Here is a 27,172-nt window from a genome sequence, read left to right as displayed (position 1 = left end):
GCTCGCTATCGTCCTGTTTGCGGCCGTGTGCGCGACACGCCTCTACCAGCACCTCATGAAACTTGTGCAGACGGTTTTCGTCGCGTAACTCGGACGCGTCGCCAAAACTGATGTCGAGCATCGCGTCGTCGTTCTCAAACGCGACAGGGCTCAAGTCTTGGATTGGCTCTTCGAACCGGATATGTGCGCTCGAGATGCTTCCCCGTCGCGACGACTGGCCAGACAGCGCACGCCGGGCCTCTTCAATGGACGACACGCTCGAAGCACGGCTGTAGCGGCGAGACGTATTGGTAGCAACTGTCGAATGCAGCAGCGATCGCAGGAAGGGCGGCAGCTTCTGCAACTCTGCACCAATCAGATCCATGCACGTCTCTTGCGGCATACTGCGGCCGGAGACCATCAGCTCCGAGTATCGCTCGCGGTCCTGTTCCATTTTGGCGGTGGAAATCGAGATCTCAGTGTCGCAAACAAGTCTGCGTAACTTCAGCCGTCCGGCGTCGCTGCGCAGCCGTTTGGGCGTCTCCAGGTCCACAACTGACACTTCTGTGTCCTGCTGTTGCGGAAGCTCGGGTAACTCGGGCCCTTCGAGGTCGAAATCAAGATCGACGTCCAGCACGTCGCCGACCCCGGTGCCTGCCGCATTGGCGATCACGTTGCCGTGCTCGTCGAACGAAAACTCCAGCTGGCCAAGACTCTGGTTCATGATGTCGTCTAGCGGGCCGACCGACCCGACAGAGCCCTGCGGCGACCGCCCGCCCCCACTGAACCCAGTTGCGCCAGTGTGCACAGAGTCGCGCGTGAACACCGTGCTCGAGGTGTCCGAGACCGACGATTCAGCCACAAGTGCGTGCTGCATATCAAACTCGCGGATCTGCCGCTGCTGAGCGCCTGTGTGGGGGTCTGCCGGCTCTGGGTCCAGCTCCGACAGCATGCCCACCTCGATGTCGAAGTTGGGGTCGTCCCGCAGCACGTTGACCGGCCGCGTGTGCATGGCGGCCTCGATTGCAGCGCTGAGCTCACTCACGACAGCCCTATGGCCCTCAGTCAGATCCCGGGCAACCTGAGTCCTAATAGCATGCGTCTCTCCTGAACGTTAGTAGCCGGCGAAAAAACACGTACGGAATGAGTACTCGGTCTTCTGCTTGTACACGAGGGTTACGCCGTACAACAGGCTGGATGTATGGCGAAGCGGCGCGTCGAACAGCGGGCTCGCGATCGCCCGGCACGCGGCAGGGATCGAGACCTGCTCAATTCTGCGCCGTGTGAGCCGCGAGTGGGCCGTGCGGGAGCCCAGGGTCGCCAGAAGCCTACTGTTAGTGGAAATTTACGGAAACTCACCAGATGGTGGCCATTCCCTCGTCGTGATCGGAAATAAGCGTGTTCATGGGGGATACTTATTTTAATTACAGGAAAATCTGAGGGAGGGTTCGATCCCTCTACTCCTCACACCAGGAGCACGGCGATCGACCCGGCGACGGTGAGCAGCGCGCTCACAAAGGCCATGAGAGCGAGCAGAAACTGTGCGGTCGGGGAAAGTTCACTGTGGTAGAGCCGTAGGTAGAACAGCAAGGGCAGCGTGATGCAGACGATGAAGCAGATAGCGGAGCCGAGCAGCGACATGATTTTGCCGAAATTTGTGATTATCAGCGACGACACAAGTAGCACGCCACTGACGGCGAGTCTGGCGGCCAGCGGGGACAGCCGACGGTCCAGGGCTGACAGAATGGGGCGGCACACGAGCGGCAACTTTGAGAGCGGCAAAATGCCCATCAAAACGACGATCGTCGTTCGAGTCCATGCCGGGTACGCTTTATTAAGCAGGACATTTTTTGTCACCTCGTCCTGCACAGTTTGCCCGAACATGAGGAACCCTACGATGCCTGTGGCGAGGTCCATCGAGTAGCTGAACAAGAACGCGGTCGACATGCACGCGGCGTATTTTTCGGGCCGTTTCTGGTCGGCGTACACCTCTGGGAACGCGGCGTGTCCGCCCCAGGGCGCAAGAAATAGGCCGAGACTGAAGCACAGGTCCAGCAGCGACGCCGGCCACAGGTTTGTCGGTGCCGGGTGCAGCAGCGAGCCGGGCTGAGTGCGGTGCAGCAGCCCAGATACCAGCACCACGCAAAAAGTCGCCGTGGTGCACACGATGCCGGCAAAACTCAAAAACGACAAAATGCGCAGCGGCAGCGCGTTCAGCACCACCAGTCCCGCGCACAGCACGGCTTTAAAAAACGTCAGCGAGAGACCCTGGAAAATGGCGTGGAACGAGTCCGCAAACAGAATCACCATCGTCACGCTCGCGCCGTATAGGTCCAACGCAAACACGACAAACACTAGCACGCTGGCGCGCGTGCCGAACGCGTGCTGTGCAATGTCGTGGTACGTTCTCAGAGATTGGTTGCGCGTCTGGATCCGGCCCAGTAGCACGGCCGTGTATCGCGTTGAGAGCGCTGCAAGCGTCAGTATGGCCGTGCCCATGACCCAGCCGGCCAGCCGGAATGCCAGCGGGATAGATAAAATGCCCAGTCCGATCAGAACGTTGATGGAGTTGAAAACTGTCTGCATGGGAGTGCTCCTAAGAGAGATAACGATCTCCGAGACGTCATCCTTGGGTGGCTCGAGCAGCGGCGTGTGCTCTTCGGGCGGCATTTGCGGTGTCACGCGCGGGCTGCTTGGTACCACAGACTCGGAGTCGAGCGTCGTTCTGGACCCTACCGACGAGGAGAGATAATTAACCGAGCGTCGAACGGCAGAGGCAAAATTGTTAATCGAGTTCTCACCTCCAACGTCCAGCAGCGAACCTCTTCTGTTGTGGATCCGGAACTCCGACGGCGAGCATACTGGACTGACCGAAGAAGAGTCGATTGCAGACATTGGTGAAAAAATATTAATAAATCAAATTAATTTGAAAAAAAATACACTTCAATGCTCCAGCGGGTTTTTGTCCGCCCCAAGTCCTCGTTCTCGGCGACTGTCCGGCTGCCGCAGACGAAATTCCCCGGCCGCACTGATCAGCACGCGGTGCAGACACTGCTGCTGCCGCAGGTCACGACGGAACTGTACGACTGGAACAACCGTCGCGAAGTGAAAAGTATACAAGAGCTATTCATTCTGCACGACGGCCCCCCGTATGCCAATGGCGATCTGCACATTGGACATGCTCTGAACAAAATTCTCAAGGACATAATTGTGCGATTTGAGCTTCTGAGCGGCAAGAAAGTGCACTTTCGTCCCGGCTGGGACTGCCACGGCTTGCCGATCGAACTGAAGGCACTGGAACAGATCGCGCAGCACAAAAAGACGCGCAAAAAGGAGATCAAACGAAAGCTCAAGACCAGCCCCAATCCAGAACTCGAGGCCGAGCTGGTTGCGCTCGAGGCCAGGCTGAAACCGCTGGAGATTATCGAGCTCTGCAAACAGCATGCGCTCTCGACACAGCAGTCCCAATCGGCCCAATTCCAACGTATGGGCATTATGGGAGATTTTGCCAATCCATACAAAACACTCGACAAGGACTTTGTTGTGCGACAGCTGCGCGTGTTCAAACGACTGTTTGACAACAACCTCATCAAAAGACAGGAAAAGCCGGTCTACTGGGGGTGCGAGAACGCCACGGCGCTGGCCGAAGGAGAGCTAGAGTACAACCCGCAGCACCACTCGACCGCAATCTATGTCAAGTTTCCGCTGGAGCGTCCGCCAGAACCGTTTGGCCCCGAGCCCGTGTACGCTCTCATATGGACGTCGACGCCGTGGACGCTGGCGGCGAACCGGGCGATCTGCGTCAACGAGAACACGACGTACACCATAGTGGAATCGAAGGGCGACCGGCTGATTGTGGCCCAGAAACTGGTGAATTCTTTAAGAACGATCGATCCTCAATTACGTGAGACGGGCGTTCAAATTCCCGGCTCAGAACTGCTCGGTTGCCGCTACCGAAATCTGCTGCTTGTCGGCAGCAGCCAAGACACGAGCCTTCCTATTCTGCACGGCGACCACGTGACAGACTCTGCCGGGACCGGTCTGGTCCACACGGCTCCCGGCCACGGACAAGACGACTATTTTGTGTGTCTAAAGCACAATATTCAACCTTACTCGCCCGTCAACGAGCATGGAAAGTACACGGACGAGCTGCCGGACAACGACTTACAGGAGCTTGTTGGTCTGCGTGTTCTTGGTGAGGGCACACAGAAAATGGTGGCTAAACTAGAGCAGCTACAGCTCTGCTACCATGTGGACCCAAACTACACGCATTCGTACCCATACGACTGGCGGTCGAAAAAGCCGATTATTATCCGTTCGACGCCGCAGTGGTTCATTGACGTGAGTAAGATCAAGGCTGTCACCACGGAGCTGCTCCAGAAAAACGTACAGTTCTTCCCGCCGCGTGGCTCGAACCGGCTGGTCTCGTTCATCAATTTGCGGAACGAGTGGTGCATTTCCAGACAGCGCAGCTGGGGCGTGCCGATACCGGTGGTGTACCACAAGCAGACGGGTGAGCCGCTGATCAATGACCTTGTGATTGAGCGCATTTCGCAGGTCATTGCCGCAGAGGACGTCGAGAGCTGGTTTGGCGAGTCGTCAATGGACAAATGGATTCCGTCAGAGTGCAACGTGAACCCAGACGACTACGTTCGCGGCACAGACACTATGGACGTGTGGTTTGACTCCGGCTCGAGCTGGACTTTGGTGGAACAGTTCCTAGAGTCCACGGGACTGCTTTCGGAGGCGGTAGCACGCGGATATCTGGCTGACGTGTATTTGGAGGGTTCTGACCAGCACCGGGGCTGGTTCCAGTCGAGTGTGCTGACCAAGATCGGTGCGACTGCGCCTGGCGAGTCTGCGGTGCTGCCTTATGGGAAAATAATTACGCACGGGTTCACGCTGGACGAAAAAGGAGACAAAATGTCCAAGTCGCTTGGAAACACTATTGTTCCGGTCGATATTGTTGAAGGGAACAAAGCAAAGAAAGTGCCTGGTCTGGGGATTGATGGGCTGCGTCTCTGGGTGGCCCAGGCCGACTACACGTCGGATGTGGCTGTGGGGCCAGTGATTTTGAACAGGGTCGCCGACGTGGTGAAGAAATTGCGTTTCACGTTCCGATTTCTGCTTGGAAACATTGGCGACCTGGAGCAGAAAGTTGAATATGCCGGGCTGGACACCATGGATAGATACATATTGTCCCGGCTGGCATCGTTCGAGAAGAAAGCTCGCCAGTGTTACGAGGCGCACAATTACTCGAAAATCATCAAGGACATGAATCAACTGGTCAACGTGGACCTTTCTTCGCTTTACTTTGACATTCGCAAGGATCCTCTATACACGGACTTTGCAGACAGCCTGAAAAGACGCAGCACACAGACGGTATTTGTGGAGGTGCTCAAGGTGCTGACGAGCGTGGTGGCTCCCATAATGCCGATCATGACGCAAGAGGCGTGGAATCACTCGCCAGAGCTGGTCACGGACGGGCTACGGTCTTCGTTTATGCGTGGCTGGTACGAAGTTCCGCAACAGTACCTGGATCCGGAGCTGGAAGCCGAGATGGAGCAGCTGCTAAAACTCAGTCACCAGATCAAGGCTGCAATAGACAAGACGCTGCGTAGCACAGAAGTCATGAAAATGGCCTCCGAAACAGAAATTTACGTGGATGTTGCTCCCCAGACTGCTTTAGGGGCTCTTGTTTCCAAGTATGAGGCTCAGATGACTGAGTATTTGATGGTGTCTAAATTCCACCTGAACACACAGCGTCCAAAGGACGTTTTGTTGGAGACTACAGACGGTGACATTTCTATCGCAGTGACGAAAACAGATCTTGAAAAATGTCCTCGTTGCTGGCGGTACGCCGTGGAGGGTCCTGCCGAGCTGTGCAAAAGATGCGCGGAGGTGGTAGCATGTACATAGCCATAGGAGAAAAATAAAAAATATCTTATTTTTTTTCATTTTTTTCATGTCGCTCCAAGCCAAGTACGACCAGTTCCAGCAGACGATCGAGTCGCTCAACACAAAAATCGTCCAATTGCACTCGCAGATCGATGAGCACGGGATTGTGCTGGCCACGCTGAAAGATGTGCCTCCAGAACGCAAGTGTTATCGCATGATTGGCGGATCTCTTGTGGAACTTGTTGCTGGAACCGCAGCCAAGATTCTGGAGGAGAACCTGGACGGCATGAAGAAGTCGGTGGCCACACTTACAGAAGAGCTCAAGAAACAGCAGAAAGAGTTTCTCGAGTGGAAGGAAAAAAATAATATCAGGATAGTCAAGGCAAACTAGAGATGTATTATACAGGTGCTATTTCCTCTCAATTTGTCTTTTCCTTGCCGAGCTTTTTGTTTCCCGAATAGACAAACACCACCACGAACACAAACCACCCCACCATGACCGCAAGAGCACTGCTCAGATACACCCATGAGTTGGTGATCTCCCAGGACCTCGGGTACTCGTCATTGGCAAGATGGCGCACAGGAACGGTCACGCTCTCGTCGATGAAGCTGTATCCCTCGCGCTGGTAGAGCACCTTGTACGTGAACATGCCGTGTTGATCTGGGATTTGGAACGTGGTGCCGTAGATCTGCGACGAGTTCTCCACGCGCTTAGGAGCAAGTGTGAGTCTATAGTATGGGTCTAGCATAACGAACTCCAGTTGAAGATCTTCGCAACCTGTGAATGGGGCCCATTTTTCGCCGTCCCACTCGGACACGCCGATTTCGAAGGTTGTTGTATCTTTGATTTTGTAGCCGGAATCTCCATTTTCGTTGTAATGTGTCACTGACGTGGCCTTGATGAGTCCAGAGATCTGGAACGTCCAGTTTATCAGGTCTGAAACGAGCTCCTTGTTGAAAGACGCGTCTTTGAAGCTAGCTGCCGAGCCGGTCCAGAAAACACGAGCGTTATTCAAGCCCTGCAGTCCGACAAACAGATACCCCTGGGAGCCGGAGTGCCACGTCGAGTCGGCATTGACACGTCCCTCATCGACATTAAAGGTGTACGACGTGCGCGGAGCGCGCACAACAGGCACCAGGAACTCGCTGTTCGAGAGCAATGCGACAGACCCATCCTTATACAAAATAGGCTTGTTTGTGTGCAGCACAACCTTGTTATTGACGTCTGGCTCCTCCAGTGTGTCGCCCTGGTGGTGATCAATGTATTTGTAGCCCTTTGGGCTTGGATAGATGCCCAATTCGTTCAAAAAGAGCACAACGTCGGTCTGCAAGCCCGTATTGTCGGACACCACGAACACGTCTCCGCCGTCCTGGACGAACCTGAGCAATGTATCGGTGTCAACTAGATCCTTTGCTGTCGTTGGCAGGATCAGCAGGTTCTGGTACCGTCTGTACCCGTTTCTGAACAGCTCAAGAGGCTCAGACTCCGGACCCACCAGTGCCAATTCAGGCTCCAGGTTTCTGTCCCTGAGCATCTCGAAGAGCTTCGAGTACTGCGACTCAAACTCCGGCAGGCGTGTATCGTACACCACAAGCGTTTTGGAGTCTTCCAGGGCCGAGGACAGCGCCCAGGCCAAGGGGGTCAGAAGAAACAAGAGAAAAATCATGGATTAAAAAAAAAACGTGTTCGCGGTTTATGACGTTAGACAACGAGGAGTTTGCAGAAGCGTACAAAAGACTGAACGAGGCCGAGGCGGCCGCGACGGTAGGTAGCAGGCATGACGATGGCTAACTTTAGCATTTGGAGAAACTGCTGGATGCGATCGAAAGCAGGATGGACGATCTGGAGAAAAGCGGCCAGTCGCAGACGACAGACACCGCACAGCGGGAGACCGTGCACGCTGACGTGGGCGACGGGCAGCAGCCAAACGCAGACCAGCCTGAGACAAATAACGGAGGCATTTAATTGCAACTACTTCCGGACAATTTCTACGCAGACTAAATTCCAATTCGTAATTCGTAATTTTATTCATTTTTCTACGTGTCATGCCAATCGAAGCAAGCGACGACAAAGTGGAGCTTATTTCCCCGGAAAACCCAAACACCAAGGTGTCTGTGCTGCTGTACGGAGCCACCATCACATCCTGGACCATTGAGGGCGTCGAGCAGCTGTGGCTGTCGTCGGCGGCCAAGCTGGACGGGTCCAGGCCGGTCAGAGGCGGCATCCCGCTGGTGTTCCCCGTGTTCGGCAAGAGCAGCGCGCCAGGGTTCGACCAGCTGCCGCAGCACGGCTTTGCCCGAAACTCCACCTGGGAGTTCCTGGGCCAGACCAGAGAAAACCCGCCAACCGTGCAGTTTGGTCTCGGTCCCGAACAGGCCAACAGGGAGGTGTACTCCAAATGGGACAACGGAGACAACGACTTCACGCTGCTGCTGACGATCGAGCTGCAGCCAGACGCGCTCATCACAACGATCGAGGTGGCCAACTCGGACTCCAAGGCATGGAAGTTCAACTGGCTGTTCCACACGTACCTGGCCGTCAACGACATTGACGACACATTGGTGAACAACTTGCCGGGAGAAACATGCTACGACCAGCTACTGGCCGAGACGTACGAGGAAAAGGCGCCGGCCATCGACTTTAACGGCGAGCTCGACAGAATCTATCAAAACGTCTCGTGCGAGAAGCTGCTGCAGGTGATCGAGCTGGGCAAGGTGGTCCACAACGTGGAGAGAAGAAACTTGCCCGACGTGGTGGTGTGGAACCCGTGGGCCAACAAGTCTGCAGGTATGGCCGACTTTGAGCCAAAGGACGGCTTCCACAAGATGGTGTGCATCGAGCCTGGTCACGTGCACGATTTCATCACGCTGGAGCCAGGCGAGTCCTGGACCGGGTCGCAGATCATCCGAAAGGGCGACGCGATCAAGTTGCAGGCTATATAAGTCACTCCGAGTTCGGGCCAATCGATTCCACTGGTTTTCTCACAAACTCCTCCTCTGTAGTTTTCGTAAACGGGTTAGGGGGCAGCTTGGGGTTGATGACGTACCTGCCGCTGTCGACCTCGGGGAAGCTCACCTTAATCTTGCCCAAAGTGCCGCCGGGGATCCACCACTTCGCCCCCGTCGTCTTGCCCGACGGAGCAGGCAGGCCGTGCGTGAGCAAAAAAGTCGACTCGTTGATGTTCTGCGCCAAAACCAGCGAGTTCACCCCCACCAGCTCCACTTTGCGCGTCTCGTACAGCTGTTTCTCGATCTCAGACATGATCTTCTGGTCCGCAATGTCCAGCTTGGCGTGGAACACGCCGTACACCGGCTTGTGGTCGCTGAACTTGATCTGCTGCGCACAGCCGTACTCCAGCTGGCGCAGCACAACGTTCTTGCTCCGTGCAAGACTCAGGATCCGGTCCGTCCACGCAGGCACTCTCTGTTTGTCGGAAGTGTCGTAGACGTCTGTGCCGCGGTCGAACTTGTACGTTGGCGGGAAATTGATGGCCATCTCGTTGAAATATGGGAACGATTCACCCGTGGCCATCTGCTTGTTGAGCTGGTCGTACTCAAACAGCGGCGAGAACCTGACCTCGTCCAGATGCGTGCGCACCTGCTCGTTGGGGAGGTCAATCCGGAAGTTGAAGTCACCGACCCAGAAAACACAGTCGAAGTCCCGGATGCTCTTGTTGTGTCTGAACCGCAGTCCGTTGGCAATGGCCTTATAGTTCTGATGTCGCTCATCCACGTTGTGGTGTCCAGCGGCCAGATGCGACGCAATGAAACACAGCCGGATCGAGGACGAGAAGTCGAACGCAACGGCTATGCCACCCTTGTTGGCCGAAATACCCCGGAACCCGGTTTTTTTGAAACTCGTCTCGACATTGCTGATGTACTCGAAATTTTTCTCCTGGACAAACACCAGGCTCAAAATCCCGCCCAGCTGCTCGCTTTTGAGCAGCGTGTAGACGATTCCCTCCTTGAACCAGTTGAGCGTCTCCTTGATTTTTTTCTCCCAAAAAATCTTGGTGGATGCATCAATGTTGAGCATCTTGCCGGGACTCAGCTCCACCACCTCCTCGAGCCCGACCGCTATGATGTCATACTCCTGGTATTTTTCAGGCACAGGGAAGAACCAGCTCGTAATGTCGCCGTCGTATTTGATCGCGTTAACGTTGAACGTGCCTGTCCAGAGAGTGAGCTCTTTGGTCATTGTGAACTCCTCTGCCCGTTTCTGCAGCTCGGCCATCACGTAATCATGGATCGGGTCGTACAATTCAACTTCCACCTGCGAGTCGCGTTGGCCCAGCAGCTTGTCAAACTGGTTCTGCTTGCTGAACGTCACAGACGACGGCGACGAGACGTATTTCTTGGACTTTTCAGCAACCTTGCCTACAAACCCACCGCTCTTGGTCTTGGCCTTGCTCGAGGTGTACCCTTCCACCATTCTTTCCAAACATGATCCGTTTTCTGTCCACAAGAACTGGTGCTTGGCCCAGAACTCGGAACCCGGAGTAAAATTCAGAAATTTGAAAAAGTAATCGAGCACCTCGGCAGACACAGCAGCCATGATGGTGTTTGCCCGTTCGGTTGAGGCCAGCGTATTGACCAATAAGACGCCAGACTGTCGTCCAACGTATGTGCGTGTCTCTATGTCAAAACAGAAAGCCTCGTAGGTCTTGAGATGGTCCGAGATCTGCTGCATCAGCGGGGCCAGATAATGGTAGCTGGACTTGAAAATGAGCGAGCTCGGGATGTCTGCCTTGGTGTAGGAGAGATGGCTGCCCCAAAACGGCGACTGCTGTACCATTTTTGCATACCGGCGGCTGAGTTCTGGCTGGTCGCCGCTTTTGGAGAGGGCGTCTATCACGTGCACTGCGCCGTGTTCGAGAATGAGCGTTTCAAAGTGTTTGGAGAACGCAACATTCGACGCCTCCTCTGACCTGGGGAACTCGATTTTCGTCGAGACCAGCTGCGACTCGAGTTTCCACACGAGCGGAACGTTGCCGCTCAGCTGAACCAGGGCGAAACAGTAGTATCTGTTGGTAAGAATGATCTCTGTCTCGACAAAGTTTGGCACGTTGCCGTCGTCGTCGGCGCAGTACGGCCCGAACATGGGGGCACTTTTGAGACAGCTCTGTTTTGAGATGATTGTGAGCAGCCCTTCGTTCTCATTGACGGTCACGGTCTGAGCAAAACCTCGGATTATCGATACCACAAACTGGCCGGCGTTAAATACTCGTCTTTCGTCTTTGCTGAGTCGGTTGCGGAACAGTTGCAGCTGGCCGATCATGCTGCGGTTCCACGCAAAGCGGCCGTCGTAGTCGTCGACAAGATTGAACGACGAGACCGACCGTGCGCTGCGGACTCCTCGTTCCTGGAACCGCGACACTAGGTCGAAGCACGGCGAGTAGTAGAAGGTTCCTGTGGCCAGCAGGCGGATTATCGAGTGCACAGGGATTTCAGGAAAATCCTCATGTGTTTTGATTCGCCCGTCAAACAGCACATAGTCGTACGAATCACTGTTCAGACACACAAATGTGGTGGCTGTGATTCTGTAAATGCGTTCGTTGATGCGCACCGACCCGACCTCCGATCGGCCGGTCACAAAACCGACAAACACCAGGCCCTTCATGCACACGATTCCCAACACTGCGTGGATCTCGGATCCGCCGAGTCCCCTGACCTCCACGTACTTGTGCAATGGCACGAGCTGCTCGGGCACAAACTCGATCACGCACTTGGGCTTGCTCTCTTTGGACGCCTGGCCGTGCATCTCTCGCAACAGCAGTGCAAATCCATCCGACACAATGGCTACCGACCGTGGGCTCTTGTTCAGATATACCCTCATGGCAGAATAAATATAATAAAATAAATAAATAGATAAATAAAATATTTCATGGCTAATGTTTCGCAGGAATTTAGAGATCTGTGCCAGGCGTGCCGAAAGGGCGACTTTGAACTCGTCGACAAGTACATCGCGCAGGGCGTCAACGTAAGTGTTTTGGTGCGCGGCCACTAACTCCAGGTGAATCAATTGGACGAGTGGGACTACTCCCCGCTGATCCTCGCCTCTATCTGTGGCCACGAAAAAGTGGTAAGACTGCTGCTGGAAAAGGGCGCCATTGTCAACAGAGACACGTTCGAGGGCTCGCGGGCCATCTACGGCGCGCTCACAGACGCTATCCGCAGCCTGCTGCTTTCGTATGACATCACCAAGGCCGTCGACGTGACACAGCCGTTTGCCTCCCACATCTCTGCTCTGCTGCAAAGACCGCCCATTGCCACCGCAGACGTGCGCATTGGCGAGTTCCGACTGCACCGGTTCTTGCTTACGGTGATGTCGAGGTACTTTTCGCAGCCAAACGTGGACTTTGGCGGCACCAGCGCCCAGGTTCTTCGGTTCCTGTTTGAGTACATATATCTGGTGCCGTCGCTGGATCTGAAGGGCGTCGATGTGGACGAGCTGCGTCGCGTTGCGGACCAGACAGACCTCACATACATGCGGGTGGCTGTGGACATGATTCTGGCGCAGACATCGGCCGCAGACATCAACAAAACCAAAAACACAGTGCAGCACACCATGTACGAGACGGCGCGGCAGAAGCTGAAAATTCTGGTCGAGGGAATCGTCTCCAACAAGATTGTCAAGGACACAGAGCTCACGGCAGCCGAGAAACGTGCGCTGGTGGCCCCCTGGCACGCAGACCTTATTTTCCGCGCGCAAGCCGGGTCCAGGACCCTACATTATGCCGTGCACAGAGCTATTTTTTCCAGGGCAGAGTACTACCTCACGCTGTTTGCGTCTGGGTTCCACGATACCGCTGTTTTTGGCGAGCTCGAGAAGGACGGCGTCGTCGACCTGGAGCGTCTGCATGCCGAGGCAGACGCGATCCCGGTGATTTCGCTGCCGTCGTCGGACATGATGGAGATCTCCGAAGAAACGGTGGAAATTCTGCTGAAACATTTATATTTTGACGAGGCGAACGTGCCTCCACAGTTTGCAATGGAGACGCTCGTGATTGCAGATGCGCTGTTCATCGACCGGCTCAAGACGATTGCCGCAATCAGTCTGTCGTCGATCGAGGACTTCTCGACGGTGTCGTTCTCTGTCTACGACGTGCTGCGCGCGGCGTGGGAGTTCAAAGTGCACCGCCTGGAAGACCGCGTGGCCTACTTAATAGCACAGGACCTGGAAGCTTTCTGTGCGGACCCGCAGTTCTGCGACATCATCCTGGAATCGTCGCGACGGATTAGCGAGCGGCAGGAGTTCGACACGATCGAGCTGGTCGACGATATTCGGTTCTATCTGGCGAAAAAACATGCCATCGACCAGGACGGCGGGACGCTGAACCCGACGATGGCGCGCGTCGAGAGCGACGAGTACCTGGAGCGCGTACGGCAGTACGAGCAGGACATTAGGGCGGTGGACAGCATATTAGAGGAGCTGGGGCTGAACGCATAGTTACTAAATACATTTATTAGTCTAGTTCTTTCTGGTGGTTCTGCGCTTGGTCTTGAGATGGGTCTCTGGCAGCCACGACTCGTCGACCTTAGCAGGAGCCGTCTTGGACGGTTTGGTAGCAGGCAGTTTCTGTTTTCTGGCATCCTTCTTGACCGTGCCAAAGTAGCGGGCGCCAAAGAGCGTGTACAGGAAGTACACAATGCCTCCGACAGAGGCGGCCAGAATGACCTCCAAAACTAGCAACTTGGGGTTGAATATGGAGATATTAGGGTCGTCGACCTGGATGAGCTGATTTCTCGAACCAAGCATCATGATTTGCTCCTTGAACACAACATAGATAGACGGAACAACCAGGTACGAGTCTGGGTTTAGGTCAATGCCGATCTTCTGAGAGAACGACACAACCTCTTGGCTGCCCACCGACAGTGGCCCAATGTTGGTTGCGGTGATGTTGTACAGCGTGTCTCCGGTGACAGGCGAGATCAACTTGCCCCCCACACCCAAAATTGTGCAGTCGTCCTCCTCTCCATTGTAGAACTGGTAGTCGATCGTGATGGTCTCTCCATTTTCCACGCCGATGAGCTCGGTAGGCGAGGTTTGCTTGTCCTTGATAAGATACTCAACTCTCAAATCGAAGGGTTTTTCTTCGGTGGGCTTGAAGTCGCCCTTGGCAATCTCCGGCTTTGCGGCAGGCTCTGCGGCGGCTCCTGAGACGGCAACGGCCAGGGACACGAGTAATGACAGCAACTTCATAATTTGACGGGCGTGTTATTTTTTCGTCGAGAAAAATCAAATTGAACAAAAATACTGGTAAATCGTCCTCTATTTTTTTGCGTCGATCTTTGTGCCATGTCCTTCGAACACGCCATGAGCGTCCTCAATTTGGACGTCGTACCATCCGCCGAGCCCGACGCGCTCGCCGGCATGGACCTTGCCCAGCTTGCCAATCTGCGCTCCCGTATTGAGGCCCAGATCGACACTCTCCACGCCCGTCTCTATGCCCAGAACGCAGACATGGACACCCCACTGGTCTCCGACGACGGCTTCCCGCGCTCAGATATCGACGTTGTGCAGGTTCGGCTCCTCCGCACGCAAATCATCCGCCTCCGCAACGACTGGCGTCTCGTTTCCGACGCCCTCCAGCCCAAATTGGCCCAGTCGTTCAGCCGCGCCACCACGGTCTCCCGGGCATCCAGCATCCCGTTCGCGTCGGTCGCATTTGTTGCACAGGACAGCCCCGCACATACGGCCGGCCTACGAGCCGGCGACCTGTTGCTCTCGTTTGGAAGGATTAACGCTACTAATCACAATAATCTAAAGGCATTAGTCGGGGCCGTCGCAGAAAACGTCCCTGTCGAAGTTGTTGTGCTCAGAAACAATACCCTCACGCAACTCACACTGGTGCCCGCCAAGTGGGCCGGCCAGGGCCTGCTGGGATGCAGGTTGGACGTGGTATCGTGAGGCAATTCAACCCCCGTGCAAAGTACTCGTGAACGCAATAACGTCTCCGTCCTGAAGCACATACTCGTCTTCGCCCTCCAGCTCCCAGTCTGTGTCGTTGATCAGGACCAAAATGCCGGGCCGGATCGTGCCGTCCTCCACAAACACATCGAAATCTTTCTTATCCACCAACAGTGTCTCGGTGATGTGGTACATCAGGTCCTTGACGGTGGGAGGCTCCTGTGCAGCCACCGTGCACTCGCTCTTGCGAACTCCCCCGAAGATGACATCGAGCCCGCCCCTGGAGTTAGAACGCCTCCGCTTTCTACTTACAGGAACTCGCACTTGACCGTGACAGAGTGCATCTAAGTCTAAGACAAATTTTACTAGTGCACGGATGTTCCCCCACAAGACAAGTGCGCTATAGTGAACAAAAATATTTCATTCTTGACTCATCTCTTTGCTATGCTTCCCAATCCTTCTGAAAAGTACAAGAAGTTTGTGCCTTTGAAGCTCCCCAATAGACAATGGCCAGACCGAACGTTCGAGAAACCTCCACGCTGGCTGTCCACCGACCTTAGAGATGGAAATCAGTCTCTTCCTGATCCGATGTCTGTTGAGGAGAAAAAGATCTATTTCCAGAAACTGCTTGACATCGGATTCAAAGAGATCGAGGTCGCATTCCCGTCAGCCTCGCAGATCGATTTTGATTTCACCAGATATTGTGTTGAAAATGCCCCACAGGACGTGTCTATCCAGGTTCTTTCTCCGTGCCGTCCAGAGCTGATCAAACGCACTGTCGAGTCGCTTTCTGGAGCCAAAAAAGCCATTGTCCATCTGTACCTGGCCACATCTGACTGCTTCCGTGACGTTGTGTTTGGATTGTCGAAAGAAGAGACACTGAAGCTTGCTACGGAATGCACTAAGTTGGTGAGAAGTCTCACCAAGGACGATCCGAAGCAAAAAGGAACCGTGTGGTCGTACGAATTCTCGCCAGAAACGTTTAGTGACAGCGATCCGGACTATGTTTTGGAGGTCTGCGAGAGTGTCAAGGCAGCTTGGGGCCCAAGTAAGGAAAATCCCATCATTTTCAACCTCCCTGCCACCGTCGAGATGTCGACGCCAAACGTTTATGCTGACCAGATTGAGTACTTTTGCACGCACATATCCAACAGAGACGCCGTGTGTGTGTCTCTCCACCCACATAATGACCGTGGGTGTGCCGTCGGTGCGGCAGAGCTTGCGCAGCTTGCTGGTGCCGACAGAGTCGAGGGGTGTCTTTTTGGAAACGGAGAGCGGACTGGCAATGTCGACTTGGTCACTCTGGCCCTGAATCTGTACACACAGGGCATTCATCCGAACCTGGACTTTTCAGACATGAAATCTGTGATTGACGTGGTGGAAAAATGCAACAAGATTCCTGTGCATGCCCGTGCCCCTTACGGCGGACAGTTGGTGGTGTGTGCCTTTTCTGGCTCTCACCAGGATGCTATCAAGAAAGGTTTCGAGAGAAGAAAGGACAACAAGGGCATCTGGCAGATTCCGTATCTTCCGCTGGATCCACAAGATATCGGCAGAACCTACGAGGCCATAATCCGTGTCAATTCGCAATCTGGAAAGGGCGGCGCCTCGTGGATCATTTTGCGCAACATGGAGCTCGATCTTCCTCGTGGACTGCAAATAAGTTTCTCGAAAGTGGTCCAGGATGCCACCGAGAAGAAGGGAAGAGAGCTCAAGGCAAACGAGATCATGGATCTGTTTAAGAACGAGTATCTGCTCTACAACTACGAGGACGGTGAGAATCTCAGGCCAGCGGGCAACTTATTCAAATTGGACAACTATTATCTCGGTAATAAGGACAATAAAACCAGACAGTTGGTGGTCGACATGTCGAATTACGACGGAACTATCTCGTACAAAGTCCTGGGAGAGGGTAACGGACCTATCTCTGCGTTTGTGAACGGTTTGAACACACAATTCAAGTCGAAGTTCCAAGTGATTAACTATCACGAGCATTCTCTGGGTTCTGACTCCAACTCCAAGGCAGCAGCCTACATCAACTGTAAGGTTGACGACAGGCATCTCATTTGGGGTGTTGGTATCAACGAGGATGTCAGTACTGCCAGCTTCAACTCTCTTTTGAGTGTCATCAACCAGGCCATCCGCAAAGGTGTGATCAAGGAGATGAACGTCTGAAATAAATATTCAGTTCTTATTTAAATATATAGGTTTTTTATTTTATTTATTTATTTCCCCTAATGGAGACGTATGATGATTTGGATAGGGACGAGCTTTTGCAACGTCTTGTGTCACTCGAAAAAGAATTCAATGCGTATATAGGCGAGTCAAAGGAGCTAGAGGAGTTTCTGGAAGGCGAAGTTGAGCGGTTGACCAAGCAGGCCCAGACATTGGAGGAGGCCAACAAGAGGCTACAAGACCAGCTGGACGCAGCCAGCGCCCAGAATATCGAGCTCACGCGGCAGATAGGGGTTTCGGACGATGAGAAGAGAGCACACGTCAGCCAACTCAACGAGAAAGTGCGAGCTCTGGAGAAAAGGCTCATAGACACAGAGGTGCTCAACGACGGCCTGGAGTCGAGGTTGCGCATACTGGAGTCTTCCAGAGACGACGAAGACGCACGGCTAGGGGAACTGATCGAGCGTTTAGCGCTCTTGGATAGCGACAATCTTGGCAAGGACCAGCTGATAGGCCAGCTACAACTTCAGATACAGGCACTTCAGAGAGAGAATAAAAACCTTGCGCAGCAGTGTGACAAGTACGAGAAGTTCAGCAAACTAATGACAATTAATAGAACGGAATTGAAGGTAGCAAAGTTCCAGACTCCTCCAATTAACGAATGAATTCGCATGGCACGGCCACGATGGGTAGATAGAATAAATACGAAAAAAAATTCCATAATTTCTTGTATGGCAGATTTTAATCAGCGACGCGCAAAACTGTACAATTCGCGGCTTATTCGTGCAGAGGTCTCTGATCCGGCATTCACAGCAGCAAAGGATCCCGTCACCGGGGTTACTGCGAAACTGGACGTGGAAAAGTTTGTCCAGTCTAGAGAATTCGAGATCAAAGAGTTTGAGCTTTCGAAGCTCAGATCGCGGTACTCCTCTGCAACGAGGGTGTTCCAGAGCTTGCCAAGATCCATGCGCAGACGGACTGCAAGCCACAATGTGCGGAGAGTGCCTAAACGCTTGAGAACCCGCGCGTTGCGGGAGATGGGTCTCTCGAAGAAGGAGCCCGACGGGAACGAAACTAAGGGCGTGGACAGACAGGGCAGACCGTCAAAGGCCAAGCATTCGCGCGGAAGGGAGCTGTATCGGCTGCGGCGGCAGGAAAAGCTTCTGCGTTACGCTGCACGGCTCAAACTCGCGGGACACCTGGTGGATGGAGAGCGTGTTAATGTGCGCAACGTCAAGATGAGAGCCAAGTTGAAAGCGCTGCGCGATAGAATACAGGAGCTTTCACAAAGTGCAGAAACGCCTCTCAACAACGTCTGTGGATCCGTGGACTGGACAGGAATCAATGAGCGAGCCACTATTGGCAAGGTGTCTGCCGTCCGGTACATTTCTCGCCAACGGGAGTTCAAATGGCTTCCGACCCACGTTTGGCACGCGAAAAGAGCACATATGGTGAAACGGTGGGGCTGGAACATTGCATATGAGCCCACCATGAAGTGCTTCCGCCAAACCAGCCGTCAAAGCAGGACCAAGGGATGCATTGGTTTCGATACTTCTTTTTATACAACGATTGTTTTGAAAGGAGAGGGATTGGGCAAGGTTGTGGGAACTCTGACGAATGGAAAAGCTTTACTGAAAAAGTACGTTCAAAACGGCCGGATATGGGAGGGATTTGTCGAGCTGGACGATGAGCTTCTGTGCCATTCCATGGTGTGGTGGATAAAAAATGGAAAAGAGTGCGTGCTAAGAATACACCCGTCAGTTTATGATCGTACAATGGACTACCTTCTCTCCAAAAGAGACGACATTGAAATTCAGGATAGCAGATACTCTATTGGCTCAATCACGGTCACCGGACCGCAGGCACTGTGCTCGTTGGCCTCCATCATCCATCCTTCCAGCGAAGCGGTAGCTAGCCAGCTATTTCGTCAGCTATCCACGCTGAATAGCTCAGCTGTTCCTCTAGGGACCACATTTGGTCTTTTTGCTGATGATCCTCGTCTGTGGCCAAGACCAACCAAGCCCCACACCAAACCATCAGACCCGTTGGAAACCATCATCAAGCTCCAGAACGGAGCCGGTGTAGAGGTGAGTGCGGTCGAGGCGCTTTTCTCTGTGGAGGGCAGAGTTGCATCTTACGCCGGCCAGCCGTCCCTGAAACAGCTGGGACGGCGAAGGACGCCGGAACTGGTGGGCCGGCCTATCCCCAAGACCGACTCCGATCCGAGTATCCCGATTGTGCTTGCGAAGTTGCAGTGCGGATTTGTTTTGCTGACCCCGTGGCATTGGGTGCTACCGTTTTGGCACCAGCTGGCGCACACGCCCCATTTTGCAATTGGCGGGCTGAAACAGCTTGCTCAGCTGGAATTTGAAAAGGGAGAGCTTAGTTTTGCCGATTGCGCGTTCACGAGGGCAGGTTTCGTCGAAGGCCTGGCCAAAATGGAGGAGCTGGAAGCACGCTGGGCCAAGCGGCCCAAGAGTAAACGTGTCAACTACGACAAGCTGGACGAGCCTGGATCGCCGTTTGGCTGTGATTGGCGCTACTTGCAGCTATTGCGGCAGAAATTGAAACAGGTGCCGCCAGTCGAGGACTATTCAGGCACAGAGTTCACAATCACGCAGGAGAGAGTGATAAGGAACAAACAGGACGTTTTCGAGGCTATTGAGGACCAGAAAGAGAAAGACAGGCTGATCACCGCGCTGGGGAAGCCAGTTTTCACACAGCTGCCCATCAAGCTGGTTGGTCTGACGCAGCAGCCCGACGCAGCGTCGTCCCGTCTGCCCGTGGTAGCAGTCAAGTTTCGCATGGTCAATAGAGGCCATCCTGCCGATAATGCGCGGATCTATGCAATTCCCGAGGAGAGTTATTTGCGTTGGATAGAGGAAGCTGGCAAAAAGACTATACTAGGCAACACAGTGCCGTTTGGTCTCGAGTGTCCAGGCAAAGAGTACCTAATCGGCTACGCCACAAGCGCCACGTTTAATCTGGCAGTTGGCAAAGGCACAGGAGTGGGACTCATAGATGCCGAAGTCGCTTATGACCTTCACACTAAAAACAGACACACATTCGTCGTCCGCAACGTGGCCAGCACTGCTTGCTACCTTGCAGAATGGACTCTTGTGGCTGTGTAAAAAAATAATATCAATAACAGCCAAATTAGGAATATTTTTGTTTACAAACTTAAATCTGAACTTTTAGAGCCATGTCGTTTCGTCCTCCACGGATGGCCAACACGCCTACCAGGGCACAAACCCCTACACGGAGCCGATCGTCGCTGGGATCTGTGGGATCTGCAACGCCAGTCCCCTCGTCGGCCTCAAGGACACGAGCAACAGCCTCGTCGACCGTGCGGCGTCCCATGACTCCCCGTGTCTCGCTGGCTAGTCCGGGGTCCGGACTGCGCTCCAGATCCTCAATGTCGAACATGAGCACCCCAATAAGAGCTAGCAGCTCGCTTGGCGTGACTGGTGCACAGACCTACCAGGGAACCATCAAGGTTTCCGTGAGACCCCGTCCTTTGAGCGAAACAGCAAGCTCAACTGGAAGCTGGAACATCAACAAACAATGCAGCATGATCGCCAACGTTGAAGCTGGAGAATTCCAGTACGACAACGTGTTTCTGCCGGATGCAGACAACAGCGAGGTCTATAGAGACGTTGTGGAGCCTGTGCTCGAGAAATGTCTCCAGGGTTACAACGGGACAGTTTTCGCGTACGGGATGACGGGATCGGGAAAAACGCACTCCATGCAGGGCTCAGAGACAGAGAACGGGCTCATTCAGCTGTGTGCCACAGAGCTGTTTCGCAAACTTAAAGCGGACTTCAATGCGTTCAAAGTCGGCTGTTCCTACCTGGAGATTTACAACGAAAAACTAATAGATTTGCTAAATTTCGACGGCCCAGCAGCGGATGACCTCAGAATACGGGACGACCCGACCTTTGGGGTGCGCGTGGTGGGACTGAGTGAGCACTGGGTTGCCAGTGAGAAAGAGCTAATCGAAGTGTTTGAGCGCGGAGACTCGGCGAGGAAAACAAGCTGCACAGATTTTAATGACAGGTCGTCACGGTCGCATGCTGTTTTGCTGATGCGTGTCGAGATGAAACAGGACAGCAGCACGCGGCACTCCACGCTGTGTCTGTGCGATCTTGCCGGTTCAGAGAAGGCATCATCGCAGACTGAGCGCCGCAAGGAGGGCGCATTCATCAACAAGTCATTGCTTGCGCTAAGCACAGTGATTCAGAAGCTGTCGCAGGGGTCCTTCAACCATATTCCATACAGAGACTCCAAACTGACAAGACTATTGCAGCCGTCATTGAGCGGCGAGTCCATTGTCTCCATCCTGTGCACGATCCATCTTTCAAGCAGCACATTAACAGAGACAATCAACACGCTGCGTTTTGCAGCGCGCGCAAAAAATATTCTAATGAACGTGAGAAAGAATGAGCAGCAGGACGCAGAGAAAGACAGATACGAGCAGCTGGTCCGCGAGAACGAGCGACAGAAACAAGAGATCGAGGACCTGAAGCGCGAGCAAGTGGGAAAACGGCTTTGGAGCGGCTCGGACGACGAGTCCGTGGCCCAGCTAACCGCAGAAAATCGAATATTAAACGAGAGGCTGGAGCACCTGAAGCGGCTACATGATACAGAGAGCATCCAATCGGCCATGGAATGCCAAGAAAATTTGCAGCAGTTGCTACAGTTCGACGTCTCGGACCCCAAGTTCTCCGAGATCGTGGCCAGTCTCGAGAGACAGTACAAGATGCAGATCTGCCAGATTGAGGAAATGAAGTCTTACATTTTGCACCTGGAAAACCAGCTGAGGCGGCAGATGAGCGGTTCGAAGTCTGCTATCTCCGTTGTGGGCAGCACTAGCGACATGGACGAAGAGATTGCGGATCTCAAACGGCAGCTCAGAAGCAAAGATTCGATAATCAGCGCGTTGCGGCAGTCTACAAAGGTGCGCGAGACCATCAACGGCGGGCTCGAGCGACGCGAAAAGCTGTTCCTACGGCCGATCGAAAATACCGTTGCGGCGCAAAAAGAGCATCTCAAAGGACAGCACTAACTAAAATACTTTTCGTGTATTTTTCAGCCACGGGCTTTTTTTCCTCCATAAGTAAAATCGGCACGAAAAATTATTTATCTGTTTAGGTTCTTCTATGGCTTCGGATAACCCCTACGCCAGCAAACTGACAGATTCTACTACGGACATTGAGCTGTCCCGGATGGACCAGTTCGAGGACGGCCTATCCACCAGGTATGCCGGCAAGACCGTGGAGGAAACCGTGCAAGAACTAGACACAAATGCGAGCAAGGGACTGTGCAATCAAAACGATATTGTGTACAGGCGATCTCTTCATGGAGTCAATGAGATGGTAAATGAGGAGGAGGAGTCTTTGTTCATCAAATTTGTGTCCACGTTCTACGGCGATCCGATGATCTTGCTTTTGATCGGGTCTGCTGGCATCAGTTTTTACATGGGCAATTTGGACGACGCCATCAGTATCACGGCGGCTGTGCTGATCGTGGTGACTGTTGGCTTTGTCCAGGAATACCGCTCGGAGAAGAGCTTGGAGGCCCTGAACAAGCTCGTTCCAGAGTTGGCGCATCTGACGAGAAACGGCACCACAGAGACGGTGATGGCCTCAACGCTGGTTCCGGGCGACCTCGTGCATTTCCAGGTCGGCGATCGGATACCAGCGGACGTGAGGCTAACAGAGGCTGTCCATCTGACCATAGACGAAAGCAATCTCACCGGCGAGACAAACCCGATCTCCAAGAATCTGGACGTAGTCACCAAACCTATGCCTAGCATTGGAGAGAGAACCAACATTGCATTCATGGGAACGCTGGTCAGAGACGGCCACGGGTCGGGAATCGTCATTGCCACGGGCCACAAGACTGCTCTTGGCGGAGTGCACTCTATGCTATCATCTATCGAGAAACCTAAGACACCGCTGCAGAACGCTATGGGTAAGCTGGGCCAGCAACTTTCCTTTTTCAGTTTTGCGGTGATTGGCATCATCGGAATCATTGGCGTGATCGAGGGCCGTTCGTGGCTGGATATGTTTCAGATCAGCGTCTGTCTGGCTGTTGCTGCCATTCCAGAAGGCCTGCCCATCATCGTTGCCGTGACGCTTGCGCTGGGTGTGCTCAGAATGGCCAAGCAACGCGCAATCGTCAAGAAATTGCCTAGCGTCGAGACTTTGGGCTCGGTCAACGTGATCTGCTCGGACAAGACGGGAACGCTGACACAGAACCACATGACCGTCAGCAAGGTCTGGACCGTCGAGATGAAAAATTCGCACTTGAGCCTGGAAAAGAAAGACGATGTGTCTGCTAGCCTGACCAAAGACGTGAAGTACATGCTTGAAACAGGAAACCTGTGCAACAACGCCAAGTATTCGGTCGAGAAGGAAAAATACCTCGGAAACCCTACCGACATCGCCATTATCGAGTCTCTATCCAAGTTTGGCATGGAAGATCTGCGAAACACAAGAGTGCGCTCGAGCGAGTTGCCGTTCAGCTCGAGCCGCAAATACATGGCGATCTCGTCGCACTTTGGTGACAAGGCCAAGAGCGAGACGTTTGCAAAAGGTGCCATCGAAAAAATCGTCGACATGTCCAAAATGTACTACGCCAAGGACGGCGAGATTAAACCGCTCACAGAGGAAGTGACTAAATTAATATTCAAGATGGCTGACGAGCTGGCTAGCGACGGGCTGCGTGTGCTTGGATTTGCCAGAAACTCAAAGGCCTTCGACAAGGTGCCTTCCGACCTTGTTTTTTGCGGTCTTATGGGAATGAACGACCCGCCCCGTCCACAGGTGAGCCAGTCGATTGCCTCGCTCATCAGAGGAGGCGTCCACGTGATCATGATCACGGGCGACAGCGAGGTCACGGCGACCAACATCGCGCGCAAAATTGGCATGCCGCTGAGCGACCCGGAGCGCAGCGTTCTTAACGGAGACAAGATCGACTCGATGTCTGAGCAGGACCTGGCTGACGCTATCGAGTCCGTGTCTGTATTTGCCAGAACGACTCCAGAGCACAAGGTGTCCATTGTCCGTGCGTTGCAGATGCGCGGCGACATTGTGGCCATGACTGGAGACGGCGTGAACGACGCTCCAGCACTCAAGCTGGCAGATATTGGTATTGCCATGGGCAAGAACGGCACAGACGTTGCCAAGGAGGCCGCAGACATGGTTTTGACCGACGACGACTTCAGCACCATTTTGCACGCCATAAGAGAAGGAAAGGGCATTTTCAACAACATCCAGAACTTCCTCACATTCCAGCTCTCCACGTCTGTGGCTGCACTTTCTCTGATTGCCGTTTCCACGCTTTTCAACCTGCCTAATCCTCTCAACGCCATGCAGATTCTATGGATTAACATTTTGATGGATGGCCCCCCTGCACAGTCGCTTGGAGTTGAGCCTGTGGATCAGGAGGTAATGAACAAGCCGCCTAGACCAAGGTCCGAGAGGATCCTGACTGCTGCTGTGTTGAAGAGAGTCTTGGTAGCCGCTTTCTGCATTATCGTTGGAACCATGTACGTCTACGTCCGGGAAATGAAGGATTCTGTCACGAGACGCGACACCACGATGACATTCACGTGCTTTGTCCTGTTTGACATGTTCAACGCTCTCTCGTGCCGTTCGTACACCAAGTCTGTTTTCCAACTCGGTCTCAAGAACTCCATGTTCAACTACGCCGTTGGCGGCTCGCTGCTCGGCCAGCTGTGTGCTATCTACGTGCCGTTCTTCCAGTCTATTTTCCAGACCGAGTCCCTTAGCTTTGGCGACCTTGCATACCTCGTGATGATCACCAGCTCTGTCTGGATCGTGGACGAGGTCCGTAAGCACCTCAGACACAAAAATGCGGGTTACTCATACGGTTACTCGACGTCCGTCTAGATTTAGGAGATGATTAGACCTATATACTCTATTTATTCTCCGTGAATCAGTTTTTCTGTCAATGCCTCCAGATCCTCCAAGGTCTCTGGCTGTTCGTATTCTATCACCTCCGGCTCCCTCTGTGTCTTTTGCTCGTGCTTCTCGAACCATTTTGGCTTCTTTGCCGGCCGTTCATCGTCAATATCGCTCGAAGACTCCAGGTCTGCCTCCAAGTCGGGCTCACTCTCGCTGTAATCTTGCTCCAGCTGCATTTTCTCCAGCTCTTTTCTTCTAATTTTTTTCTCTCTCCGTTTTCTTTTCACTGTGTCCTTGTCCTCCACGTCGGCAGCCTCCATTGCCTTTTTCTCCTCATTCACAAACTCCTCCTTCAACTTATCAGCTGGACCCTCCTTATGGAACTTCTCCTCGTCCTCCAGCTCGTAGATTGGATGTGCTTTTCCCTCGTCGTCAAACACCAGCTTTGTGCCCGATCCACGAGCCTTGGCAGCCAACTTCTTCGACAATGCCTTTTTCATGGCCCTTTTCGAGGTGTTCACCTCCAACGTAGGCAGATCCTGCAGATCCTGCAGCTCGTGGTCCTTCCGTTTCACTGCCAAAAAGTCATCGTCGTCCTCTGCTTGTGCATCCACGTTCAGCTTCATATAATGTTCCGAAAGAACACCCTGGTTTTGCCGCTCAAACATCTTGTCGTACTTCGTTTTCGTTTTCTTGGCTTCCACCTCACCATTCTCGTTCGCTTTGGCCAGTAAGCTGAGCTGACGAGATGCGTTCTTTTTCTGCTTCTGTTTAGCCAGTTCCTCGTCCCCTGCAACCATCTTTATTTTCGGCGTTCCAGGCAATCCCAGAGACTTGGCAAACTCGTCCAGAGGAAGCTGCTTCACGTCAAACACCTCCTTGTCCTTTTGTATGTACACAGACTTGACATATGAAATAAAAGCCTTTTGGCCCAAATATTTCAGATCCGGGCTTTTGAAGCAGAGAGATTGGATCTGGTCGCGGATACTTTTTTTCTTCGAATTGCGGATGTTGAGCTTCTTTGGAGCGATCTTCTTGCTTTCCAGCCTCTTCACAAAAGGTTCTTCCTCACTGGGAGTCAGCATCAACAGGGACTTTCCGGCACGACCTGCCCTAGCCGACCGGCCAACACGATGTATATATGTAGCCACGTCTTCGGGACAGTCCAGCTGGACCACCCAATCGATGACAGGAAAGTCGAGTCCACGCGCCACCACATCCGTCGCAAACAGACAGCATTGGCGGCTTTCTATGAACTTATATGTGGTCTCCATTCTGGCCTTTTGCTTCTGGCGTCCATGCAGCTTCATGAGCGAAATTCCCGGTTGCAGTTTCCGGAAAGCCTCGTAAATGAAATGCACCTGTTTTGAAGACGAAACAAACACCAAAATCTTGCTATCAAGGTGCGACTTGATAAAACTCCATAGAATATCCAGCTTGTCTTGAAGTCGTATCACCACGTACGATTGCTCTAGCGATTCGGGAGTGGAGCTCGTATCGGAGCTTGTGTTCACGTATTCTGGATTCACAAGAGAAAGTCGAGCCAGGTCCTGCACTGACTTGGTTTGGGTAGCGGAAAATAGAAGGGACTGGCGTTCAGGTGGCAGATTGCTGATAATGTCGTCTAGCGTCTTCTTGAATCCAAGATCTAGAATTCTGTCGGCCTCGTCAAGAACCAGGATTTGTAAATTAGTAAGATTAAGCGTGGCAGACTGGTCCATGTGCTGCAATAGGCGTCCAGGGGTACCTATCAAGATATTCATTCTGCCAATTCTCTCCTTCTCAAATTCATAATCTTTTCCGCCAATCACCAGTCCGGCAGAAAAACTGTGATGTTTTCCTATCTTCAGTAGCACCTCGTAAATCTGCATGGCAAGCTCTCTGGTTGGAGAAATGATCAATGCTCCCACTCCGTCGAATTCGTTCCAATTTTCATGCACGAGCTTCTCGATCACTGGGATCAAAAAAGCAAGTGTTTTACCCGACCCCGTCTTTGCAGCACCAAGTATATCGTGTCCCTTCAAGGCAAGGGGAATGGAATCGCGCTGAATGTCAGTCATTGTAATATAACTACTCTCCTTCACTCCTCGAAGGGTATTTTTAGTGAGCGGTAGATCATCAAACTTCGTGAACAACTTGGCCTGCTCAAGAGACAGCTCTTGTATCTGTTGCTTCAACTGCTCCAGCTCTTTAGCTGCAAGAGCGGCTAGCCTTTTCTGCTCCTCCCGTGTGTGCTTCTTTTTGACCTTTGCCATGGGTACGATCTACAATTATCTTG

At 53.2% G+C, this 27,172-nt stretch overlaps 16 protein-coding genes across 16 annotated transcripts; 10 read left to right on the top strand and 6 right to left on the bottom strand.

The window, feature by feature from the left end:
• Window positions 1-1,393: 1,393 nt before the first annotated feature.
• On the bottom strand, window positions 1,394-2,874 carry OGAPODRAFT_95786 (uncharacterized protein; the record flags this gene model as incomplete). Its single annotated transcript, XM_018357812.1, has 1 exon — window positions 1,394-2,874. One exon carries the CDS (start codon window positions 2,872-2,874, stop codon window positions 1,444-1,446), a length of 1,431 nt encoding a protein of 476 aa, XP_018208611.1. The 3' UTR covers window positions 1,394-1,443.
• An 86-nt stretch (window positions 2,875-2,960) lies between these two features.
• Window positions 2,961-5,906, top strand: OGAPODRAFT_17385 (uncharacterized protein). The gene has a single exon (XM_018355081.1). It carries the CDS (start codon window positions 4,192-4,194, stop codon window positions 5,896-5,898), a length of 1,707 nt encoding a protein of 568 aa, XP_018208610.1. The 5' UTR covers window positions 2,961-4,191; the 3' UTR covers window positions 5,899-5,906.
• Window positions 5,907-5,944: 38 nt separating this feature from the next.
• Window positions 5,945-6,268, top strand: OGAPODRAFT_10295 (uncharacterized protein; the record flags this gene model as incomplete). The annotated part of the gene is made up of 1 exon (XM_018353146.1): window positions 5,945-6,268. One exon carries the CDS (start codon window positions 5,945-5,947, stop codon window positions 6,266-6,268), a length of 324 nt encoding a protein of 107 aa, XP_018208609.1.
• OGAPODRAFT_103118 (uncharacterized protein) lies at window positions 6,062-7,544 on the bottom strand (the record flags this gene model as incomplete). The annotated part of the gene is made up of 1 exon (XM_018353154.1): window positions 6,062-7,544. One exon carries the CDS (start codon window positions 7,542-7,544, stop codon window positions 6,297-6,299), a length of 1,248 nt encoding a protein of 415 aa, XP_018208608.1. The 3' UTR covers window positions 6,062-6,296.
• A 29-nt stretch (window positions 7,545-7,573) lies between these two features.
• OGAPODRAFT_10293 (uncharacterized protein) lies at window positions 7,574-7,843 on the top strand (the record flags this gene model as incomplete). The annotated part of the gene is made up of 2 exons (XM_018353144.1): window positions 7,574-7,642; window positions 7,676-7,843. 2 exons carry the CDS (start codon window positions 7,574-7,576, stop codon window positions 7,841-7,843), a joined length of 237 nt encoding a protein of 78 aa, XP_018208607.1.
• A 53-nt stretch (window positions 7,844-7,896) lies between these two features.
• On the bottom strand, window positions 7,897-10,442 carry OGAPODRAFT_17384 (uncharacterized protein). The gene has a single exon (XM_018355080.1). It carries the CDS (start codon window positions 10,430-10,432, stop codon window positions 8,822-8,824), a length of 1,611 nt encoding a protein of 536 aa, XP_018208606.1. The 5' UTR covers window positions 10,433-10,442; the 3' UTR covers window positions 7,897-8,821.
• OGAPODRAFT_83668 (uncharacterized protein) lies at window positions 7,897-10,442 on the top strand. The gene has a single exon (XM_018356727.1). The coding sequence runs from the start codon at window positions 7,924-7,926 to the stop codon at window positions 8,818-8,820; it is 897 nt and encodes a 298-aa protein (XP_018208605.1). The 5' UTR covers window positions 7,897-7,923; the 3' UTR covers window positions 8,821-10,442.
• A 1,387-nt stretch (window positions 10,443-11,829) lies between these two features.
• OGAPODRAFT_95779 (uncharacterized protein) lies at window positions 11,830-14,086 on the bottom strand. Its single transcript, XM_018357811.1, has one exon. The coding sequence runs from the start codon at window positions 14,078-14,080 to the stop codon at window positions 13,349-13,351; it is 732 nt and encodes a 243-aa protein (XP_018208604.1). The 5' UTR covers window positions 14,081-14,086; the 3' UTR covers window positions 11,830-13,348.
• On the top strand, window positions 11,830-14,087 carry OGAPODRAFT_17383 (uncharacterized protein). Its single transcript, XM_018355079.1, has one exon. The coding sequence runs from the start codon at window positions 12,203-12,205 to the stop codon at window positions 13,325-13,327; it is 1,125 nt and encodes a 374-aa protein (XP_018208603.1). The 5' UTR covers window positions 11,830-12,202; the 3' UTR covers window positions 13,328-14,087.
• Window positions 14,088-14,225: 138 nt separating this feature from the next.
• OGAPODRAFT_17382 (uncharacterized protein) lies at window positions 14,226-15,082 on the top strand. Its single transcript, XM_018355078.1, has one exon. The coding sequence runs from the start codon at window positions 14,252-14,254 to the stop codon at window positions 14,786-14,788; it is 537 nt and encodes a 178-aa protein (XP_018208602.1). The 5' UTR covers window positions 14,226-14,251; the 3' UTR covers window positions 14,789-15,082.
• Window positions 14,226-15,132, bottom strand: OGAPODRAFT_95777 (uncharacterized protein; the record flags this gene model as incomplete). The annotated part of the gene is made up of 2 exons (XM_018357810.1): window positions 14,226-15,068; window positions 15,107-15,132. 2 exons carry the CDS (start codon window positions 15,130-15,132, stop codon window positions 14,795-14,797), a joined length of 300 nt encoding a protein of 99 aa, XP_018208601.1. The 3' UTR covers window positions 14,226-14,794.
• A 100-nt stretch (window positions 15,133-15,232) lies between these two features.
• OGAPODRAFT_95776 (uncharacterized protein) lies at window positions 15,233-17,670 on the top strand (the record flags this gene model as incomplete). Its single annotated transcript, XM_018357809.1, has 2 exons — window positions 15,233-16,957; window positions 17,032-17,670. The coding sequence occupies 2 exons, from the start codon at window positions 15,233-15,235 to the stop codon at window positions 17,626-17,628; spliced, it is 2,322 nt and encodes a 773-aa protein (XP_018208600.1). The 3' UTR covers window positions 17,629-17,670.
• A 24-nt stretch (window positions 17,671-17,694) lies between these two features.
• Window positions 17,695-20,117, top strand: OGAPODRAFT_95775 (uncharacterized protein; the record flags this gene model as incomplete). The annotated part of the gene is made up of 1 exon (XM_018357808.1): window positions 17,695-20,117. The coding sequence occupies one exon, from the start codon at window positions 17,695-17,697 to the stop codon at window positions 20,092-20,094; it is 2,400 nt and encodes a 799-aa protein (XP_018208599.1). The 3' UTR covers window positions 20,095-20,117.
• A 197-nt stretch (window positions 20,118-20,314) lies between these two features.
• On the top strand, window positions 20,315-22,140 carry OGAPODRAFT_17381 (uncharacterized protein). Its single transcript, XM_018355077.1, has one exon. The coding sequence runs from the start codon at window positions 20,322-20,324 to the stop codon at window positions 22,026-22,028; it is 1,707 nt and encodes a 568-aa protein (XP_018208598.1). The 5' UTR covers window positions 20,315-20,321; the 3' UTR covers window positions 22,029-22,140.
• Window positions 22,141-22,148: 8 nt separating this feature from the next.
• On the top strand, window positions 22,149-24,939 carry OGAPODRAFT_17380 (calcium transporting ATPase). The gene has a single exon (XM_018355076.1). It carries the CDS (start codon window positions 22,189-22,191, stop codon window positions 24,877-24,879), a length of 2,691 nt encoding a protein of 896 aa, XP_018208597.1. The 5' UTR covers window positions 22,149-22,188; the 3' UTR covers window positions 24,880-24,939.
• OGAPODRAFT_103097 (uncharacterized protein) lies at window positions 24,912-27,149 on the bottom strand (the record flags this gene model as incomplete). The annotated part of the gene is made up of 1 exon (XM_018353153.1): window positions 24,912-27,149. The coding sequence occupies one exon, from the start codon at window positions 27,147-27,149 to the stop codon at window positions 24,912-24,914; it is 2,238 nt and encodes a 745-aa protein (XP_018208596.1).
• Between the last annotated feature and the right edge of the window lie 23 nt (window positions 27,150-27,172).

The sequence above is a fragment of the Ogataea polymorpha genome (genome assembly GCF_001664045.1).
Source record: "Ogataea polymorpha strain NCYC 495 leu1.1 chromosome Unknown OGAPOscaffold_7, whole genome shotgun sequence".
Classification (NCBI taxonomy): domain Eukaryota; kingdom Fungi; phylum Ascomycota; class Pichiomycetes; order Pichiales; family Pichiaceae; genus Ogataea; species Ogataea polymorpha.
The sequence above is the reverse complement of the archived record's forward strand: the minus strand, read 5'-3'. Positions and strand labels throughout refer to the sequence as shown.

What these genes read in the sequence shown, in the direction of transcription:
- OGAPODRAFT_83668 (XM_018356727.1), top strand. Translation starts at nt 7,924, where the DNA reads ATGCCAATCGAAGCAAGCGACGACAAAGTGGAGCTTATTTCCCCGGAA.
- OGAPODRAFT_17385 (XM_018355081.1), top strand. Translation starts at nt 4,192, where the DNA reads ATGGTGGCTAAACTAGAGCAGCTACAGCTCTGCTACCATGTGGACCCA.
- OGAPODRAFT_17382 (XM_018355078.1), top strand. Translation starts at nt 14,252, where the DNA reads ATGGACCTTGCCCAGCTTGCCAATCTGCGCTCCCGTATTGAGGCCCAG.
- OGAPODRAFT_17380 (XM_018355076.1), top strand. Translation starts at nt 22,189, where the DNA reads ATGGACCAGTTCGAGGACGGCCTATCCACCAGGTATGCCGGCAAGACC.
- OGAPODRAFT_17383 (XM_018355079.1), top strand. Translation starts at nt 12,203, where the DNA reads ATGTCGAGGTACTTTTCGCAGCCAAACGTGGACTTTGGCGGCACCAGC.
- OGAPODRAFT_17384 (XM_018355080.1), bottom strand. Translation starts at nt 10,432, where the DNA reads ATGGCTGCTGTGTCTGCCGAGGTGCTCGATTACTTTTTCAAATTTCTG.
- OGAPODRAFT_95779 (XM_018357811.1), bottom strand. Translation starts at nt 14,080, where the DNA reads ATGAAGTTGCTGTCATTACTCGTGTCCCTGGCCGTTGCCGTCTCAGGA.
- OGAPODRAFT_17381 (XM_018355077.1), top strand. Translation starts at nt 20,322, where the DNA reads ATGACTCCCCGTGTCTCGCTGGCTAGTCCGGGGTCCGGACTGCGCTCC.